The following is a 20,487-nucleotide window of genomic DNA, read 5'->3' as shown; positions in this document are numbered from 1 at the left end:
CAGGCTTGATGTACAAATGTGGAGTTCTCCATCTTGTGGGTACCAAATATATGTTCCTTCACAAATTTGTGCTGTGAGAGATTTAAACAATCATCCTGAACCTTCAGAGAAAGCAAAACCATCTTAAACGTTGCCCTATTGCCTGCCCATATTAACCGGAAACTCAGCGCTCATGATATCCTGAGCTCTCTACATCGTTTTGCATTGGGGTGGACTTGAAAAGATATAGGGTCCTAGGAACATGATTCATTTTAATGACTGAGATCTGGCCAAGCTAAGAGAAGTGAAACCCAGTCCAATTTGTGAGATGTATTTTTGGGTTCCAGATCAGATCTCAATAGTTTGCATTTGACCGGTTACAGATTAGGCGATACATTAGGTATTTGATGGATTTTTCAGCCTTCCTAAGTGGAATCTACTCCAGTAGGCCTGCTTTGTGGTAGTATTTTATAATGTAAGACTTTGATCTGAAACCCTGCTACTCTACTAAAGGCCGGCAGCATTTCAGGAAGGGTGGCAAAGAGGATGTAGGTTCAGATAGTTTTAAGATTATGTTGTCTGAAAAAAGGCTTGTTTTATGCTTCTTCCCTATTTGAGTGCCTTTAATTTGAGGGTTTCTCCTAATTCTTTCTGCCAAGGGTTCCATTACCAAGGCAAAAAGTAACAGGGTGAGTGGGCAGCTGTGCTTGGCCCCTGAGCCCTGCCCCACAAGTTTTGAAATTCTGCCATTGACCAAGACCCTTGCACAAGGAACTTTACATGTACCAATCTTTACGCTTAGGCATTTGGACCAAAGTTGCACTTCTTAATGATCGCTTCCAGGAATCCCCAGTCTACCCTGTCAAATGCTTTTCTGCATCATGCTTGACCAGAAAAGAGGGTGCAGAGTGCCTCTCGGATTTCAATTATTTGAATATCTTTACAGATGTTATTGAATGTTTCTTTATACATTAAAACCAGACTGATCTGTGTCAAACAGGTACAGCATCAATGATCATTCCAGTCTTTCTGCTATGATTCTCGTGAAAAGCTTAGATTGAGTAGGGCGATGGACCGATAGGAGCAATAGAACTTCAGGTCTTTGCCAGTCTTCGGAACTAGGATAATTTTAGCATCCTTCGTAGAAACTGGTAAATCAGCCCCCTTTCTTTTTGCATTGTAAAGGTCCACCAACCGTCTATTAAGCAGCATCTGAGCAGGATTTTAACTGTCATTATTCAGCTTTTCTATAGCCTGCCAGGGCTTCTTTCTCACAAATGTAGGGTTTCAAACTATTTTTCTATTCTTCCGTGTTGGTGGGAAGAGAGGCTCTCGAGAGAAACTTAATGTATCATCCATATCACCGTTGTCGCTCCAACACATATTCACGTGGAAGCTCCCACATGCCTATCTTTTATGGAACTCACTGGAACAATATTTCCCATTGCACAGTTGTGATTTAAAAAAAAATCTGCTTTGTATTCCCTTTCCTCTATGAACAAGCATACTACCCATCCTGTTGCCATGGTCACGTGAAGATTTGTTTCATGCGCAGTAGTTGGCTTTCTGCTTTTGGTGCAAAGCATTTGTAGCTGGCTTCTAACTGCTATGAGCATTTTGAGTGATTTCTTGGGCACTTTTCGTATGATCTTTAGCTCCTATAGCTCCTGATTCATTGCATCTTTTTCTGTTCATAATGGACCTTATGGGGGATGAAAGTGAAATGAGTGCCCCATTCCGTGGCCTGCATTGCTTTCCATTGGGTCCCAAGGGAAATGTCTTGGGGGGAGTTAAACGTAAGGTACTCCCTAATGTTGTACTCTACTTCGAATCTATCCAATGGGTTCCTAAGGACCCCACCACCCGAATGCCAACACTACGTCTTGTGGGGTTTGAGAGCCATGTCCAGGCTAGTTTGTACAATAGTATAACAGAATGGACAGGACAGAATTTCTTGCCTCCTAGTCTGCTCCAATAACTCCCCAGACAACAAAACATGGTCTATTCATGAATATGACAGGTGTACATAAGAGAAGTGGGAATAGTCAATTTCTCACGTGTTTGTCTCCATGCATCTACTAAATTAGGGGTGCTCTTTTCAAGTGGTATGAATTCACACCTCCCACCCCTGTGTTCCCAGACTACTGACTGGTCCAGAGCTTCACCCATAAGAAGGTTCAAATCCACTGCTAGAAAGCAGCCCCTTCTGCAAATTCAGAGATGACTTGGAGTAAAGCTAACATGAATGGCTTTGATTTTGCACTGGGAGCAGAGAATAATGAAAATGTAAACATTTGAGATTTCACGACCCCTTTTACAATAATATGTTTTCCCGCAATCTATTTTTTTTCTTTCTCAACTTTGAAAGAAAAGTTCAATGCCTGCTTTTTTCGTTAAGACACCTTAAGGGGGGGTTATCTGGGCTTTTTCCTCCAGTGCATAGACCGCACCCGGCCTGGGACCTGAATATGGTTCTGGGGGCCTTGCAACGCAGGCCTTTCAAGCCGATGGCTTCTGTGGACATCCGCTTGGTGATGCAAAAGACTGTTGTTTTGGTGGCGCTCACCTCTGCATGCAAGTTTAGCGTGCTATATGCGTTTTTTTTTGTGTGAGCCCATAACCTCATTTCACAATGACAAGGTCATCTTGGGCACTCGCCCAAAATTCTTGCCCATGGTGGTCTCTATTTCATCTGAATCAAGAGATCTGTGTACCGGTCTTCTTTCTGAACCCGCAGTCAGAGGCCAAAAGGGCCCTGCATTCTTTGGACCTCAGGATGGTCCTCCAGTTTTATCTTTCTCAGACAAAATCCTTCTGGAAATCCAAGGCACTGTTTGTGACATTTGGGGGCTCCTCCCCTAGTTCTCAGTTTTCCAATATTCATTGAATGGTTCAGGCCATTTCTGAGGCAACCCGTTCCTGAGCGGATTCATGCTCATGCAGTCAGAGCCATGCTTCTTGGGATGTAATTAGCAAGGCGGCTACGTGGGCCACTCCGTCGGCCTTCTGTAAGCATTACTCACTGAACGCCAGCTTCAGGCGCAGTGCAGAGTTTGGTCAGGCGGTTCTAAGGAACCTTTTTGCTTCGTCCTAGATATGAGGCGGGTTTTCGCAGCTCCACCCTTTGTTTCTTGTTCGGTGGAATCAACCACAAGGATTGCGTAAAGGGGATGGGGACGTATGAGTAATTAAAGTTACTCACTGTAGTGACTACTACAGTAATCCCAATCCATAGACTCCTTTCCTCCATACGTCCCACCCACCTTCCTCCGCTAGCATGCCAAGGGCTACTATGTACTAGGAATAGCCAGGTATCTAAGCATCCAATGTGTTGAAAGGGGAGGCATGCGCTATACTAAATTTAAAGGGACGCTAATTTTTCGCCGTCCAAGTTTACGGTACCCCCCCATGTTGGGGGACGCCACAAGGATGGAGGAAAAAGGGGACTTTGGACTATGAGTACTCTAGTCACTTCTTTGAGTAACTTTAATTTATGAGTTCATTGCACCCTCGTGTTTCAATACTTCTGTGACTTGTGTTTACTGAAAGCTTGCAGTTTAATTCCAATCCACAGCTGGAGTTCACAGAGGACTTGTAGTTTAATTCTGCTCCTCTGTTTGACTCCAGCAATCACAGGTCTTCTGGGTCTTGTAGTCCCCTTCCATTATTTAAGTTGATGGCATCTTCAAAGGGTATAGCTGAGTACCGCATCTCAGAGGGAAGGGCGAAGCCAAGGAATCACGTTCCATCCACCCTCTTTAAGGTACATTTGGAGCACCCAAACCAACCAAGCCCCCTTTGGCTCGTTCTCACAATAAAGGATGGAGGGAGGTCCTCCAACTCACTATAGTATATAAATACATTTATGACAGGCTGGTGTGGCTTTCCATGTCACAGTAGAATTGAGTTTCACAAACAAGGGTTTTATCTATTATTTTGATAGGGTAGGGGGTTGGATCATTAGCCTTTAGGAACTAGGGAAACCTCTTTATGAGGATATTCTAAAACAAAATGTCAAATGATGGGATAACCCAAGGTGGAGCTTTTCTCCAGGTGTCCACACCGCCAAAAGATGAATTTCCAAATAATAAAGTTATTAAGCTAAGCTTAAGAGTCGTCCTTCATCCGGGTACATCCTTGTAAACAAAGAAATGGCCAATAGAAAGGTCCACATATTAACAAGCCCTTAGCCTCCTTGCTACCCTTAGCTGTAACTCTAATGTTCCAACAAAAGAGTTCATAAATCCTGCTCTTCGAGGACTCTGCTTCCACAGTGCCCCTCAAGAACTCTCCCAGGTTTTGGCTTTATTCCATAGGAAATCCCATGATTTCCCTCAGCCTTGTAGCATGCACTTCAGGTCTCTTCCAGCCATGGGGTTTCTAATGGATTCCTTCCTCCCACTGATTCCTTATCTATGATATCCCTATCCCAGCACAGCTGTTCTCCAGAAGCCTTTCTACAACCAGGGGGCGGAAGCTCAGCGGCGGTTCCACAAGACGTACCCCACGCCGAACATGATGTCTTGGCTAGTTTATATAGCAGCGCCACACCCAGTGACCTCTGTTCCTTTTTTCCGTGTACTCTGTTGGCTGATCACAACACGCTTGTCAAGCTTAATTTTCGTATACACCATTCCTTGTCTGTCTAAGACCCATGCTTCAATCCATAAAGTTTCGGGCATGGACCAAAAATGGATAGAGTACCCTCTGCGACAAAAGGTCCCGCCTTGAAACGCAAAAGCTTTGGTGCTCGCTCCAGCTTTGTCATTGACATCGACCGCCGTCATGGACACTGGAGCTCTGCAGGCATATGTCCCACTCCTTATGGACACCTTCATGTCAAAGAGGTATGACATCTATGACGAGGAGCTTGACCAGGTCCTCTTTGGACTAGAACCTCTGGGTTCTAGGGAGGTGATGGATTTCCATGAGGAATTCTACAGGTAAGGTGAGGATGTTCTGGGTCTAGCAGAGGGACCTGCATGTTGCCAGTGGCCTCGACACCTCCCCAGAGATTAACATTTTGCCAGCTTTTACTCAGGGAAAGCCTCAGGCTGCGTTCCAGTGCTTGATGGCCAAGGTGGCCAATACTCTGGGGGTTGTCTGCTCCGTCCAGGTCAAAGGTTCTGTATGAACTATGTGACATTCCGGATGATGCCCCCAAGAAAGTGACGCTCCTCCCCTTGAATGTGGCAGTGGGCCCCCCGTACTGGATGTGCGGGAGAAGCCTGCCTCTGTTCAGTCAATGGAAAGGGAACTGGCGAGGAAGCACCGTCCCAGCCTTTCTCTCCTCCCATGCCTCACCTTAGAGCATTGTGGTTCAGGCTGCAACTGCTAGCCTGAAGAAGTCTACCTTCCTGTCCCTTCCTCTGGACAGGGAGCGTAAGAGGTTTGATGCATGGTTTAAGAAGGTGTCTGCACCTCTCGCGCCATGGTAAAGTTCTCGTTTGGCCTTTGGACGGTGGTGGCCAATGTGACTGTGCACATCCTGGAAGGAGAGATAAGGATCGGTTTCCTGTCCTTGGTCTCTGATGGTAAGGAGGTGTCACGCCAAATGCTGAGGACTGGACACACTGTGTGGGCAGGTCTATGGCCATGAGCACTGTGGTCACATGCCTTTCTTGGCTGAGGACGTCCAGGTGTGCAGCTGATGTCCAGACCAGGCTGTTTTACAAGCCTTTCGGTGGCCAGAACCACTTTGGAGGGCGACTGATGACGCCCTTCAGAAGGACCAGTCATCAAAGGCATTGGCTAAGTCTTTGGGTCTTGCTGTGCAACAGTCCTCCACCCAGTTGGCGTCACAAGGCAAGTTTTTTGTCCCTCTAACATCTATGCCCGTAGGGGCTGTGGTCCCTCTGTCACAGTTACAATGCAGGGCATACTCTTCCCATGAGGTAGAGGATCCCAGAGAGGTGGTGCGGCCGCAGCGTTGTCCCTGCCGTGCTCCACTGCTCAAAACGTCAGTGACGTGCTATGCGCACAATGTTTGGGATGGTGGGGATGGTGGTGGGCAGGGAGTCTTTCCCTGTTCATCTCATAATGGTCAAGAACCACTTCCGACGCTCAGGTCTTACAGGTCATCGAGCAGGGTTATTGAATCCCATCTCTCTAGCGTCCTTGGGTCCACGGGTCCCTGGCCACCCCATCTTCCTAGAAGAGGTCCGCAAGCTTGTGTCAAAGAGTGTGATGGAACTGCTGCTGCCCTTGGAACTAGGAAGCGGGTGGTACTCCACCTATTATCAGGTGCCAAAGGTGGACTGGGCTTGCGTCCTATTCTGGATCTGTGGACACTGAACCTGTTCCAGCACAAGGAAAAGTTCCAGATGGTTACACTAGCTAAAATTCTACAGACCAGCTGATGTTCAGACTCAATCTACAGGGCTGGTTGGTATCACTGGACCTTCAGGATGCCTACTTCATTGGGCCGATTCATTGGAAACACAGGAATTACCTGAGGTTCCAGGTGTTGGGCCAACATCGCTACCAGTTCAAGGTACTGCTGCTCAGTCTTTCTACAGCACCCATGGTTTTCACCAAACTGCTAGCGGTGGTAGCGTCTCGCCTCAGGAGGGATGATATTCGATATTCATGTCTTTCCCTGCCTGGACGACTGGCCCGTGCATGCAAGCTTTTGCACAGCCTGCGCGTTTCCCTGAAATTCTCAGCGTGTGGCAAACATCTTGTGGATGGTCAATGCCAGGAACAAGTCCCGGCCTCGGCTTTCTTGCGCTTTCTTGCGCTTTCTGGGCTTCATGGCCTCCTGCACCCTAGTGGTGCAGGAGGCGATGCTGTGCATGACATCGCTTCAGTGGATTCTCCTTTGCCAATGTTTGCAGTTTCAGGGCTACATGTCGGACCTCTTACAGGTCTCAGACCTGGTGGCTCAGGATCTTGCGTGGTGGTCCATGCAAGACAACTTGCTGAGAATTGTATTATTTCATCAACCCTGCTCTCAGGTTATGGTGGTCACAGACGCATCCCTGAATAGTTGGGGTGCTCACCTATCGGGCCTAACTGTGAGCGAACTGTAGTCTCCCGTAGCGTCTCAGGAGCACATCAACTTGCTGCAGCTGAAGGCAATCAGGCTGGCACTGGTTGCTTTCCTCCCTTCTGTAAGAGGCAAGACTCTGCTGATCCTAACGGACAACACAGTGGCCATGCACTACCTCCACAAATGAGGTGGTGTGGGGTCCTTGCATCTGTGCATAGAAGCAACGCGACTTTGGTTCTGGGCTATGGAGAACAGTGTCTCTCTGACTGCTTCCCATCTTGCTGGGAAAGAGAACATCACAGCCGATGGCTTGAGCAGACATACTTTGGTCTCCCACGAATGGGAGCTCTGCCAGGAAGTTCTGCAGGAGGTGTTTTCCTTTTTGGGGGCACTCCTCAAGTGGACCTCTTCGCTCCAGTGTCAACAGGAAGTGCAAGCTTCAGGAAATGTCCTAGTCAGGGAGCTCTGAGGGACGTGCTGGCGGTAAAGTGGACTTTCAACCTCCTTTATGCGTTCCTGTCATTCCACTGGTTCTCAGGAGATTGTGCCTGTTCAGAACCACTATGATCCGTTTTCTCCGGTCTGAGCCCGGAGAACGTGGTATTCTGAGTTGATGAACATATCTATCTGCCCTCCCTGGTGCCTACTGAGGAGAGTTGACTTGCTCTTCTTATTGGATGGGTGGGTCCTACACCTGATCCCTAACCAGCCTGAACCTTCATGCTTGGCTACTGAGAGGCTGAAATACAAGGAGTGGGACTTGTCAGATGACATCCTCGATGTGCTCCTTTCAGCTAGGAGGCCCACTACAAAATCAATTTATGCCTGCAGATGGGTGTACATTTTCAGTTGGATGACGGGAGAGGGGTCTGGATCCTTTATCTTGTCCACTGTTCCATGTTTTAGCTTTTCTGCTATCCTTGGCCCAGGCACTGTAAGGAGTTACAGCTATTTTGATCAAGATGTCTCTGCACAGGGCTTATTTTTCACAATCCCCACTTTTATGCAGTTTGTGCAGGGCTTGTGTAACTAGTTTCCTCCCTGCCAGTTTGTGGTTCCGGTGTGGGATTTGAATTTAGTTTTAACTTTTCTTATGGGTAATCCATTTGAGCCCCTTTATTCCTGTTCTTTTAGATTGCTCACCCTTAAGGTGATATTCCTGGCTGCTATCACTTCTGTGAGACGAATGAGTGAGCTCCAGGTGTTGTCTGTTTTACCTCCCCAATTTGTTTTTTTCCAAGGAGAAGTTAACTTTGAAAGCGAGGCCCTCTCACCTGCCAAAAGTGGTCTTGGGTTTCCATCTCGCACAGAAGATCAATCTTCCTGTGTTTGTTTGTTTCCTGTGCCTCACCCTTCCAAGGCTGAGGAGCGATTACATTGACTTGACCTAGTGCAGACCCTTACGTTCTTTGTTTCTTGTTCTAGAGTGCCTAGAAAACATGACCAGGTTTTCATTGGTTAAGCTGGTGCTCGTGCTAGCAGGGCTGTGACCAAACCGACCCTGTCAAGGTGGATAATTTTCTGCATTTTGGAATGCTATGGTCTGACTGTGAAGGATGTGCCCAAGCTCATTGTACTAGAGGAGTGGCTGCCACCTCTGCCCAGCAGAGGGGCACCCCTGTCCTGGACATTTGCCATGCGGCAAAGTGGGTGTCTTTGCAAACGTTTGCTAAGAATTGCTGCTTGGGTTCCCTTATGGGCCAGGAGGCCAGTTTTGGTTGGTGCAGTCCTCCAGAGTTTTCTGGTTTAGGTGGGGCCCTTGCTTCCTCCCCCTCCAGATTACGTACTGCTTTGGGAGTCCCTCAAAGATGAGGAATCCTTGGGAGGAAGGAATCCATTTGAAGAACAAAGTACTTACCACTCACTAATCTTCTTTCTGATAGATGTTCCTCCCACGGATTCCTCATCGTCCTCCCTACTATCTGCCCCTTGTGGTGGAGAGCTTATTACACCATCGATTCTAGGATCCCTCTGCTTCAGAGTGCAAGGGAAAAAGGGTGGAACTATGGTAACGGTGTGCAGTGCCGCTATATATACTGACCCCAACTTACTGCCCAGTGCGGGGCGCCTAGAGGCGTTGGGCAGGGCTGCCCTGCACCCCTTGGCGGCGGATATGTTCCGGGAGAACTGCTGCACTGGGATAGGAATATAATAGATGAGGAATCTGTGGGAGGAACATCCATCAGAAAGAACATTAATAAGAGGTAAGTCATTTTTTGTTCTCAGCATTCAATTTAGTCTGCATTCTCTGGATTTCACGTTGACTGTTCCGATTCACCCGCATCCCCGCCGCGCATGTTTCCTCCAGACCAAGCTAGTATTTATTCATTCAGTCATTGTTGCTTGCTGTATTCCTCCTTTGCCAACTTTTCTGTCTTTTTTGTGTCTGTCCCTAGTCTTTAAAGTCTTCTTTGCAAATCTCATCAAAAAAGATCTAAGAGTGTTCTGGTTTGTTTGAATTATTCAGGCATTGAAGTTGGAGGTGCAACCCGATTTTGTCGTCCAGGTGCCTTTCATGTCATACATTTTCTTTTAAGAAAAAGAGCAATCACCAGATCATTGGGCCTTTAATTCTTTTTTCTTGATATTATGCATTCCTTTCAAAGCGGTCCATGGCGTTTAGGCAGCAATGTTTATTTTTCAAATATTCAAGTGTTAATTCCTAGTCTTGAAAAGCATTCTCATATTTAATATTTGTAACTTTAGAGAGGATTAATGAATATAACCTTTTGATTATATATATATCTCCACAATGGGATCAGCGTGGACTATATACTTAAAACACATGGTATTGTCTCCTTTAATTTAATACTATTGAGTGATGATGCCAATTCATACTTTTTAAACAGCAAATTCTTTTCATACTTGCACCCATTCTCACTTGTTTATTTAGCTGCGTTTTCTTATGAGTGTAATGTTTTTAAAGATTCTTGCGACTGCGACTGCCTGCTGGATACTCTTCTTGATCATGTACTTCGTTCCACACTAAATGTTGGGTGCAGAGTTTTCTAATATCCTCACTTTCAATGCCCAAGGAGAAGAACTTAGCCTTTCAACTCTGGGATCTTGTGTCAATCAAACCTATTTCAACATTCCTTATTTTCTTTGATTACAGCCATCTAGGTAATGCATATGCATTTTTAAAATTCAGATAAACGGAGTGCTGTACATTGCACTTCTCTTCGGCTGTAGTAGATTAAAATAAGACCTACAACTCCTGAATAGTATTCATTTTAATAATAAATGATGGTAAGCTTGTGAAAAGGTTAAATTCAAAGTAATAGTTATGGTAGTGTTCATGTCGAAAAACGTGACAGGATTTTAATAATTACTTAACAATAATAGAGAATGACCGGGGACATTGGTTAGAAACAGTTCAAGCAAAACTTTCAAGTGCCAATTTTAATTATTCCTTTATGGAACCTGCTATATAGGAAATATGTTCTGTGAAAGGAGTCAGTTTGGGTCTTTTTTTAACATAAACAAGTTTTGCTGAATATTTGGAAACATGCTGCTGCTTTTCATTTATAATTAAACAAAATACTTCCCTTTGTTAAGCCAATATCTTTTCTATCAAGTGATTGTTTTCAAACCCTTCGTCTTCCAAACCCTAGGGTTAAAACTAGCATATAATAAGGTATTCCCTGTGAGACTATTACATCCCTATAACTGCAAAGTGGTCGAATGTCATAGGTAATGTCTTTTTATCTGCCTATGTGGTTACTCGCTGGAGACCCATACTCTCAATGGGTAAAGCAAAGCTTCAGTTCCCAGATTGCTTTCCACACACCAGAAAGTGGAAGAGATAGCTTAATTTTTCAGAAATTAGATGTGGCAGTACTGCATAATGGAGTATTTGGTTTGTGTTTGACTAAATATGTCTCTCGTGATGGTATTGCTGTGATGCCTAACACTGCATTGTTTTAGCTGTCCATGTTATCTATTTCCTTTTGTTTCATGCCCTGCTATTTATACTGCTTAACTAAGAAAACTGAATGCCTCCCCCCTTTTCAGTTGTCCATAAGTATTTTACCTTTTTGTGTTGCATTCAAATTTCATTATTTTCTTTTTCGTTGTGTGCGTTTTTTTCTGTTGTGTGTGTGTGTGCCTGTGCGTTCTTGGGTGTTGCGTTTGGACACTTAAAGCCTTCAGCAGCCACTGCAGCAGTCAAGCCTACACCTGCCAAAGGCAGGCCAGCCTCTACCTCGAGCCCCAAGCAGTCTACGCCTCCCCCAGGCAAAATAATTACAAGTCCTGCTCCAGTTGCTTCTTCCACTCCCAAAAGGCCTGCCTCCAGCACTGCGCGGCCCTCCAACTTTACACCAAAGGATTCCAACACTCCACGGTCATCCACCTTAACACCCAAGGATTCCAACACACCACGCTCTTCCAACTTAACATCTAAGGAAATGAAACCAAAGGTAAGAAAACAGAAATTGTCCCATTCTGAGAGTTATGTTCATACTCGGTGTTCTGCACTGTAAACTGCACATACAGTATGCAACTACAGCTATTTTCACAAATCTGTATTTGGTCAAAATAACTTTCCTGGCGTTTATTTCGGTGGCGGGCATGACAACATTGATTTGTAATTGGATGTTTGGTGATTGCACCTGATAAATTCAAGTCTATATTTAAATTGAGAGCTCAAGTGCAATGGCAGAAAAACGTAAGTAGCCTTCAACTCGAGAAAATGGAAACATCCATGATATAGCCTTGGGAATTAAATCGATACAGTGCATACAGGTCTCACAACTAGAAACATTCTTTTTTTAAAATCTATATAGCACCGCAAACCTAAATGCTCATGAAACTTTCGGCAAACTGAAATAGTGATACCTGTTCCCATGACCCTACAGTACAAAAGTTGAGTGAAGCAGTAGGATAAAAGTGAGGGTTACAGTTGATAGTACAGTATCCAGAGTAAGGTGAGAAATGCAGCCTAGGAGGGGCTGCATTACGGATTGAAAAAGATGCTGCAATGAACCCGGTTGAAGGGTTTTGAATAAAAATCATGTTTTTAAATGTTGTTATTGTGTGGATTTTGCGAGGGACAGGCATAGCCTAAACAGTTTGTTGGATAATGTTACTGGGTAAGGAAATCACAAAAATATAAAGGAATGCCTTCACTTGACAGATTTCTTATCTGTTTAAATGTCTCCAGTCACATACCTGGCCCAGAAAGCTTTTCATTGCCATTAGAGATTGCACCGTGCTGACTGTCGGGGCATTTTTAGTGTCATGAGTCATGAGGGCCTAAAGGCGCATCTGTCACACAATCAATTGGTTGCCACAAAGGAAGCAACACCGCCAATATAGTCATCACAACGTTTTTGGCCTACTTGGGGCTGAATCAACCCTCCAACTCCCAGAAAAAGGGCAAGGGTTTTTATTGATTTCTTGTACCGTGCGTTTGTGCCTCTTTCTTTCATAACAAAATTAAGTGTTTTCCACCCTACCCCAGGCATGCCTGGTTGCGGGTAAGTAGATAGAGATTATTAAAACCTACCATCTTATTTCTTTTTCCAACAACTTTTTATTAAGGTTTTTAAACACCGGTGGGTTTACAAAAAATATCGACGAACAGTGTACCATTACAATATCGACAAATGTGTCCCTCAACCCCACGTTCCTTCCTTCCTTTGCCCTCCCTGGCCCCATTTCCGGTCACTCCCATAAAGTCTGCCTTTTCCACTGTTCAAAGTCCATATACTCCCCTCCCCCCAACCTCTTTAGTGTCCTCCCCACCTCTTTAGTGTCTCTCCCTCATTCCCAATATCCCCAAATATTTTCAGACTTCTGTAAGCAGCCTCTGTTCTTGCACGCAACCTGGTTCCACCTCTTTACCACATCCATTCCTAATCTCCATCCTGCAATCGTCAGGGTATCTTATTTCTAACTCTAGGTAGCGATCAACAATAACCTAAATGCAATCGCCTTCTCTATCTAAACTCCCTCCGGGACTTTCTAAAACTGTCCCTACACTACCGCTGTTAGTGGCTGAAAGGATTATAGGGATGTGCTGTTCAGGCACTCTACCCGACACTGTATTCTTTCTCTCGGGCCCTGATGGTTCCTTTCCCTGTCTCTGTTGCTATTCTCCTCTCACTACTCTCCTGCATCCAACTCCATCCAGCTTCCCTTCTACTTCCCATGTCTTTTTTCCTCTATCCCTTTGATGTGTTCTTTTCCTGCCTCCAACATTCAATATTACTACTCCCTCAGTCACCCTCCTTTCACTCTGATGCTCATATTTGACCCAGTCCCGAAACTCCCTCTTGCACACCCACACTCTCCTTGCATCCACTCACACAACACAGTTCCACTGGCTCTCACCAACAAATGTCTCACCTTTTCTCCAATTTGCCTCCATATTCCAATCCACCGTTCTTCCTCCTGCTGGTCTTTGTCTGCACCTCCTGCTCCTCTGCCACCCAAACAGCCTACAACGTCCTGTTGTCCCTCTTTCTAAATCTGCCTGCCTCTGCCCTCTGCAACTGATCCATAACAGGACTGCAAAACTTGTCCTTGGCCTCAAGCCCGGGGATCGTATCTCCAGAACTGAAATCTCTGCACTGGCTCCCAGTGGCTGCAAGGATTATGTTCAAAACCCTCTGCATTTTCCACAATGCCTTCTGGAGCCTGGGACCTCAATACCTTCAACTCTCTTCCTAAATATCTTCCTCCTCGAGCTCTGCGCTCATCCGCCTCCAACTCCCTCAGGGTAAGTCACTTCTCCAAGCAACGAGTTGGTGGCAGATCTCTTTCCTCGGCTGGGGCCTCTCTCTGGAACAGCCTGCCTGCCTCCTTGAAACTCGAGGAGAACCACCTCCGGTTCCAGAAGCACCTCAAAACCTTTCTCTTTGCCTCTGCTTTCTCCTCTCCGCTCCCCTGCTGACCTCCTGGCTGAAACTGCACTAGTTACCTGGCTACCCTCTGACCTCAGGCCCAGGTCCCTTCCCCGCCAGTCATACGCACCTGCACTTCCTGCCTGGCAACCCCCGCACTTGGGACTGTTCCTGTATCTGTACACACCAGCACTTGCCACCTGCTGGCCGTTACTTATATTGTGATTACGTATTCCCTTGTACTGCACTGTCCCCTCCCACTCCCCCTCTGCACTTTCCCTTTCCCCCATCCCATGCACTTGCGCGATCTGAATGATACCTGGCCTAGTATGATCGTTGTCTAGCCTCCCTTTGTTCCCCCTCCCTTTCCTCGTCGTGCCTTGAACGAGATTAGACCGGATGGGTAATTTGGCTGAATTTCGGCCGTTCGAAAATATTCAGAATGGCCGAAAAGTTCAACTAGATCACCCATTCGGTGCTAAGGGCTGCCGGGGTGTCCCCCGCATCCTTGCTCAATAGATTGTGAGCAGAGGTCGTGGGGGTGTTCCCCCGCAGCCGATCCCATAAAGAAAAAAAAGGGAAAGGACCCTGCAGCACCATTTGAAGCTAGCCATAGTCCCTAGTGCAGTTTCTATTTTCTGTTCACCTAAAACTCATCAAATTTTTCACCACCACAAACCCGCAAAGACTCTGGTTTTATCCATTGTTTTTTGTATTTATTAAGCACAAATGTAGCTGTGAATAAATGGGCCGCTGTAGAAAGTAGATGCACTTGTGGGGTTGCTAGTAGGGTTCAGGTGGCTTGTGGATAGATAAACGGAGCAGGGAATGGGGGAACTCTAGAGGGGGAGAGTTGAAGCTCTTTTTTGTCAGACATTCTCACCACAATTGTTTGTAATCTAAGGCCTGATTGATTATGGCAGGGAGGCCTGCAACACATGCCAGCCCATGCACAGCCAAGGGTATTTGCAGAAAATGTGACACCGATAATTATTGCCCTCAATTAGCAAGCAGTTGCAGGTTGCTGTGTGGTGGCATTGGTCAGAACCACCCACCGAATCCACCCCTCATACACCTCTCAGGAAAGAAGATCTTACTTTCTTATTCCAAGTGTAAGAGGATGAAGAAAATGAACGGGACAAGTCCCATCCGGCATCCTTTGACACAAAACATACGGATGAAGGAACTGGTGTTATTCCTGGAAACAGGAGTGGGTGCCCCCTCCCTTTCTGGGACCTGACCTTGGAGGAATTGAAACCTAGCCAGGTATTTTTCCTTTGTCCACTCTTGGCCAATAGAGGGATTTCAGATTAGTTGATAGCCATCTTTGCAAAAGTGGGCCAATTCAGAGGTCTGGATCTATCAACTGTCTGCTAGAATGTTTTTACTTTCCAGCAGCTAGAATGCTTCTGTCCAGCAGTCATAAATCTACAAATGCTAATATATATTGAAATTGTTCTATCAGAGGACAACATTATTTCCTTTTACTCGTATGTCTCGTCCACTTTCCTCCATCCTTATGGGGCGTCCCCTAGCATGGGGACGGATTTTTGGCAGCGAAAATATGAGCTTCCCCATTAATTTAGAGTAGTATGCGTGGGTGCGGCCCCAGGCATAGGCAGGCCTACTAGGCCCCGCCCTCTGGCACTTCACTTCATTCCCTCTGGTACAGACCTGGCAGCTTGTACAGGCCTCTTTTTTTCAAACTTTGCGCGTGTCCCTGTGCTATTTTTCTAATTTGCCTTTACCTCCCTTCGGTGCCTTGCCTTCCCCGGTGCATGTCGGTCACTGGAGGATTTACAAGGTGCACCTCGTGCGACTCTTCCTTCCCGGCGTCGAACCACCATGCACTTTGCTTTGAGTGCCTGGTGCCCAACCACCGTTCGGATGCGTGTGCGGCGTGCATCGCCCTTGCTCCACGTTCTCTGAAGAACCGTCTTTCCTGCTGGAGGGAGTTCTTCAACACTTTGCTTCCTGAACACTTAAAGGACTTTGTCTCCATATCATTGCGGCATGACAAGGTTAGTCAACTGTTCAATAAAGCACCCCAGCCCAGTGATTCCTTCCCAGGGTCGCTGCAATGAATAAGCGGCTCGAAAGTTTGTTTCTGACAGATGGAGAAGGACTAGTTGCTGCTCTCGGCACACCCCCAGCCTCACTTGTCAGTGGTGGCGGCGGCGGCGCCCTCTCTTTATTCTAAGCCCTCCGGGTCCTCCTCCTCTGTTACTAGCTTCCTATCCAAGGAGGACAAACTGCTCAAATCTTTCAGCAGAAAGGTCTATTCTAACGCCAGGCTCCATCTTCGCCAAGCAAATATGGTTGGATTTCTATCATACACTAATCGTAAGCTGTGGCGGGAAATAAGTGACTTTTTTCCTGAACTTCTCCTGGAGCAGCAAGTTGCCTTCAAGGCGGGCCTCGCAGAGGCAGGAACAGTACGATCTAAGAATGGGCTATGTCTCGGGGCACCCGGATCAGAGCGGTCCATTGCCCGGAGGACAGCCGTGCGGAAGCCGTCAGGTTGAGCTGGTTGGGCTCTAACACTTAAGAATTGGAATTGGACAGCAATGTCCCGAATCCTCTTTCTCCTGTGGGTCACACCTCAGATAGACCTCTTAGCTCGCAGGACAATTACACGTGTTCGCTGTTCGGATCATGGGCAGGACATGTGTCTGGTTCCCTGGGGATGTGTTCCATCTCTCCTGGGAGAACCTCAACTGCTATGCCTTCCCTCCTCCGCCCTTGCTCCAGAGGCTTTGCCGCAAGGTCAGGACGGACTTGGGCTGCAGGCTCCTCCTCATTGCCCCTCATTGGCCATCGAGACCCTGGTTTTGGGACCTTTTCCAGCTCATGGCGCCGGGACCATTCTGCTGCCGATCCTCAACAGGAGCATCCTTACACAGCAGGTGGGCTGTGCAACACCAGGACTAGGCCAGGCTGGCCCTAGCAACGTTACTCCGGATCCAGGATATAACTCAGGAAGCCCTCTATCCGTGCGCAGTATAAAAGCAAGTGGATATGGTTCTGTCATTGGGATTGGGAGCGTGGGGTAGACCCTCTCTGTTGCTCAGTGTACGATGTTCTCTCCTTCTTGTCCCGCTCTGGGTGCAGGTTTGATACCTGCCGCACCTATTTGGCGGTGATTGGGAGCCTACAAGAATTCGGATGATGGCATCTTTTCAGCAGCGAACCTGGTGGTCAAGGCTCACCTCAAGGGGTTGGCACGACTGTTTTCTCCGATCCATAGACAGTATCCTGTTTGGGATCTGAATGTGGCGCTTTCTGCACTTCATCGCAAGCCTTTTCAACAATTGGAACTCAAGTCAGTAATGCTGAAGACTGCTCTGCTGGTGGTGCTCACATTCAGCATGGAGGATTAGCGAGCCGCAAGCTCTGTCTTCGTGCAAGACGTTTATGGTCTTTCACCAGGCTAAGGTGGTCCTTCGCACCCATCCACATTTTCTGCCGTAAGTGGTCTCTCCCTTCCACCTGAATCAGGAGATTTGACTACTGGTCTTCTTTCCCAATCCTCGGTTAGACGCAGAATGGGCTCTGCATTGCCTGTATTAGCAGAGGCTTACATTCTATCTCTCAAGGACAAAGCAGCTAAGGAAGACCGGAGCTCTGTTTGTCACGTTTGGGGGCACATGCCCTAGGACTCCAGCCTCTAAGGCGTCTATTTCCCGCTGGATGGTTATGGCCATTTCCGAGGGATACTCGGCCATGGGTCAGAAGGTTCCAGAGGGAATCCACGCTCATGCGGTGAGGGCCAATGCCACAGCTGTGGCGCTGCAAAGGCACACTTCCTGGGAGGCCATTAGCAAGGCTGCTACTTCAGCTTCTCCCTCATCTTTCTGCAGGCATTACTCTTTGGACATCAGCCCCAGGAAGGTTGCTGAGTTCGGGCAGGCAGTCCTCTGGAACGCGTTTGCCTTTAGCTACACTCTTGTTCATTACCCAGTTTGTGGAATCACCCAGATGGATGGAGGAAAGCAGTCAGGACATACGAGTAATAAAGGTTACTCGCCATAGTGACTAGAGTATTCCTAGTCCTTAGTCCCCTTTCCTCCATATGTCCCACCCACCTTTCCTGCTAGTAGGCCAGGGGTTAATAAGTTATCAGTTTAACCTGGTTTACAAGCGTCCAAGGTGTCAACAGGGGACTGAAGCGGAGCACCAGAGAGCGGGACCTGGCGGGTGCGCCTACACCTGGGGCCGTGCCCCCTATTCCAAATTTAAAGGCGAAGCTCATATTTTCGCTGCTAAAGATTCTGGTACCGTCCACACGCTGGGGGATTACACATAAGGATGGAGGAAAGGGGACTAAGGACTACTCTAGTCACTAGGGTGAGTGACTTTTATTAATTAAGGTGTGGCAGAGTCAATTAAATGTTAATTTCATAGGGCTGCTAGGAGTCAACAGACTTCTCTTTTGGATGAAGCAATTTAAGCACTGGTCAACAGGTTGGAAATGAGTGGATGGTGGTGATTCTTCAGAGAATGGTAGTAGATCACCACATACAGGTGGGTACTGCAAATTGTGGAAGACTTTCACTGACTTCAGTGTGTCCCTTATTTTCTATTGCCCCCAGCTTAACCATCATGGCCTCTGCTGCACAAAACATTTGAGTTTAATAAGGTGCAACCTCTACAGAAGTGTGTTATAGAGAAAGACTACAATTAGATGACGGGCAATGCTGCTCCTGTAACATTCCTGTCCCCAGAGAGGGTTTCGCAACCCATCTTGGACCTCCAAATACTGGAATACATTTTTGTAGCACCCAGTTAAAACAACTGTGGCGGCTCATTGTAGGTGGAAATTGGCTGATTTCCTTGGGTATGCAGGATGCATATTTTTACTTTCCAGTCGAGTGAAAGCATTCGAAATTTCTGAGGTTTCTAGTGGCTATTATGAGCTAACCAAGGATCTGTTTTAAAAAAAAATATTTTTGAGTTTTGCATAACATATAAAAACATCACTACCCTCGTCTCCTCCACCCCGCCAGTGGGACAGATACATGTATCCAAAAGTTCCAGTGAGAAAACCATCACAATTTACAGTTTATTCAAAATGCTCAGCCTGTACAGGCACCATTGTACCTTACTCTCACTTTGGAGATATGCTAGCACATGTCCCCAGTCCTGCTTAAATGCTGCTCTGTTTCCTTGTAAAGAATGTGTTACCCATTTCAGGGCCACAAAGTTCCAAACTTTCTGCAGCCAGTCGTATTCTGTGGGTGATTGCCTCTTTTTTCCCATTTTTGTGCTATAGCAAGCCATGCCGCTATAATTAAGGTCATGTACTTCCTTAATTGCCTCCTGCTATATATACTACTAGCCGGTTCCACAAACCAAGCATCCATACCTTTACCTCTACATTTTCACTCCCTGTGAAAATCACTTGCATCTGGGTCTTCACCTCATGCCCGAATGATTTAATAGCCGGGCACTCCTACCAGATATGGGTCCAGTCTCTGTTCCCTGTACATCCCAGCCAACACTCAGATGAGACAGTGGGGTACATTGTGTGAAGTTGTGCCGGCGTGTTATGCCATTGCAACATTATCTTGTACCACATTTCCCTAAATTGGTGTCATTTTAGGTATGTTGCCCCAGAGATGCTCCCACTGTTCCCTTGTCGTTATGCTACTCAGCAAGGTCTCCAATCTCCTCATGTACCACCACTGCACCAGGGGCGAGCCTTCAATGGGGAATTTATAGAGGGATGAGACAAGTTTCCGGGACCCCGATTGTGTTGGAATACATTTCTCAAAGGGGGTTAGTTGCCGGAAAGCGGTTGCCTTGATATGTGTATCAAACAACCAATCCCTCAACTAATAGAGTAGCCTTATCCCCTTGCCGACCCATATATGCAGTTTACAGGCCTTGAATTACATAATGTCCTACCTTTGCAGCATGTCGTGCAATTTCAGACACCTTGCCACCTGCCATGCCCTAAACCATCCCTTTTGCAGCCCTAGCGTAATTGTGGGTTATGAAAAAAGGGTGTGAACAGGGCTGCATTAGTGAATATAAGGTTCCCTTTGTCAGCATTGAGTCCCAGATGTCCGCCACTAGCCCCACAATTTTACTAATATGCACATTTGGGGGTCTATGTGCTTTCCCGAGCCACATAATTCCATATAAAGATGTTCCCACCCCTGCCTTGTCTGTGTTTTCTCGGCGTCACCGGAGAACCATTCCCTCACTACCCAAACTTGTGCCTCTTCATAATACTTACAAAAGTGCGGAAGCTTAAGTCCCCCCTGGTTCCTTGGTGCCGTTAAAGTATTCATAGCGAAGCAGGGGGGTTTGTTCTGCCACAGATGTGCCGAGAATTTGTTCAGGGAACTAAAGGATTTAGGCAGTGGGATTGGAAGAGCATAAAATAGTATAAGATCCTTGGGAGAACGACCATCTTCACCACCGTCAACCTCCCTAGCTATGAGACTGCAAGGGTACCCCTATTCTGCTTTAGTTTTCTGTAGCAGTTGAGGGTAGTTTGCACCGTATAATTTTCCCAGAGTCTTGGTGATGCGGACCCCTAGATAGAAAATCCCATCCTGCGTCAGTTTCAATTGGCTATGGGTCCTGATCCGCTCCAGTTCATCAGGATGGACTGATAGATTTAGAATTTTGGAATGTTCATTTTTAATCCTGCAACCTTCC

At 46.7% G+C, this 20,487-nt stretch overlaps 1 protein-coding gene across 30 annotated transcripts in view; it reads left to right on the top strand.

The window, feature by feature from the left end:
* The window catches only part of MAP4 (microtubule associated protein 4), a 2,534,981-nt gene that overhangs the window by 1,732,274 nt on the left and 782,220 nt on the right, over window positions 1–20,487 (top strand). For 29 of the 30 annotated variants that reach the window (XM_069645850.1, XM_069645857.1, XM_069645873.1 and 26 more), the window contains one exon: window positions 11,116–11,391. The exons of the other annotated variant lie outside the window; for it this stretch is intronic. In XM_069645850.1, coding sequence (XP_069501951.1) covers window positions 11,116–11,391 — 276 coding nt within the window. The remainder of the gene's footprint in view (window positions 1–11,115; window positions 11,392–20,487) is intronic. 30 annotated transcript variants of the gene reach the window in all.

The sequence above is a fragment of the Ambystoma mexicanum genome, chromosome 2p, assembly GCF_040938575.1.
Source record: "Ambystoma mexicanum isolate Mex_15411 chromosome 2p, UKY_AmexF1_1, whole genome shotgun sequence".
Classification (NCBI taxonomy): Eukaryota; Metazoa; Chordata; class Amphibia; order Caudata; family Ambystomatidae; genus Ambystoma; species Ambystoma mexicanum.
The sequence above is the reverse complement of the archived record's forward strand: the minus strand, read 5'-3'. Positions and strand labels throughout refer to the sequence as shown.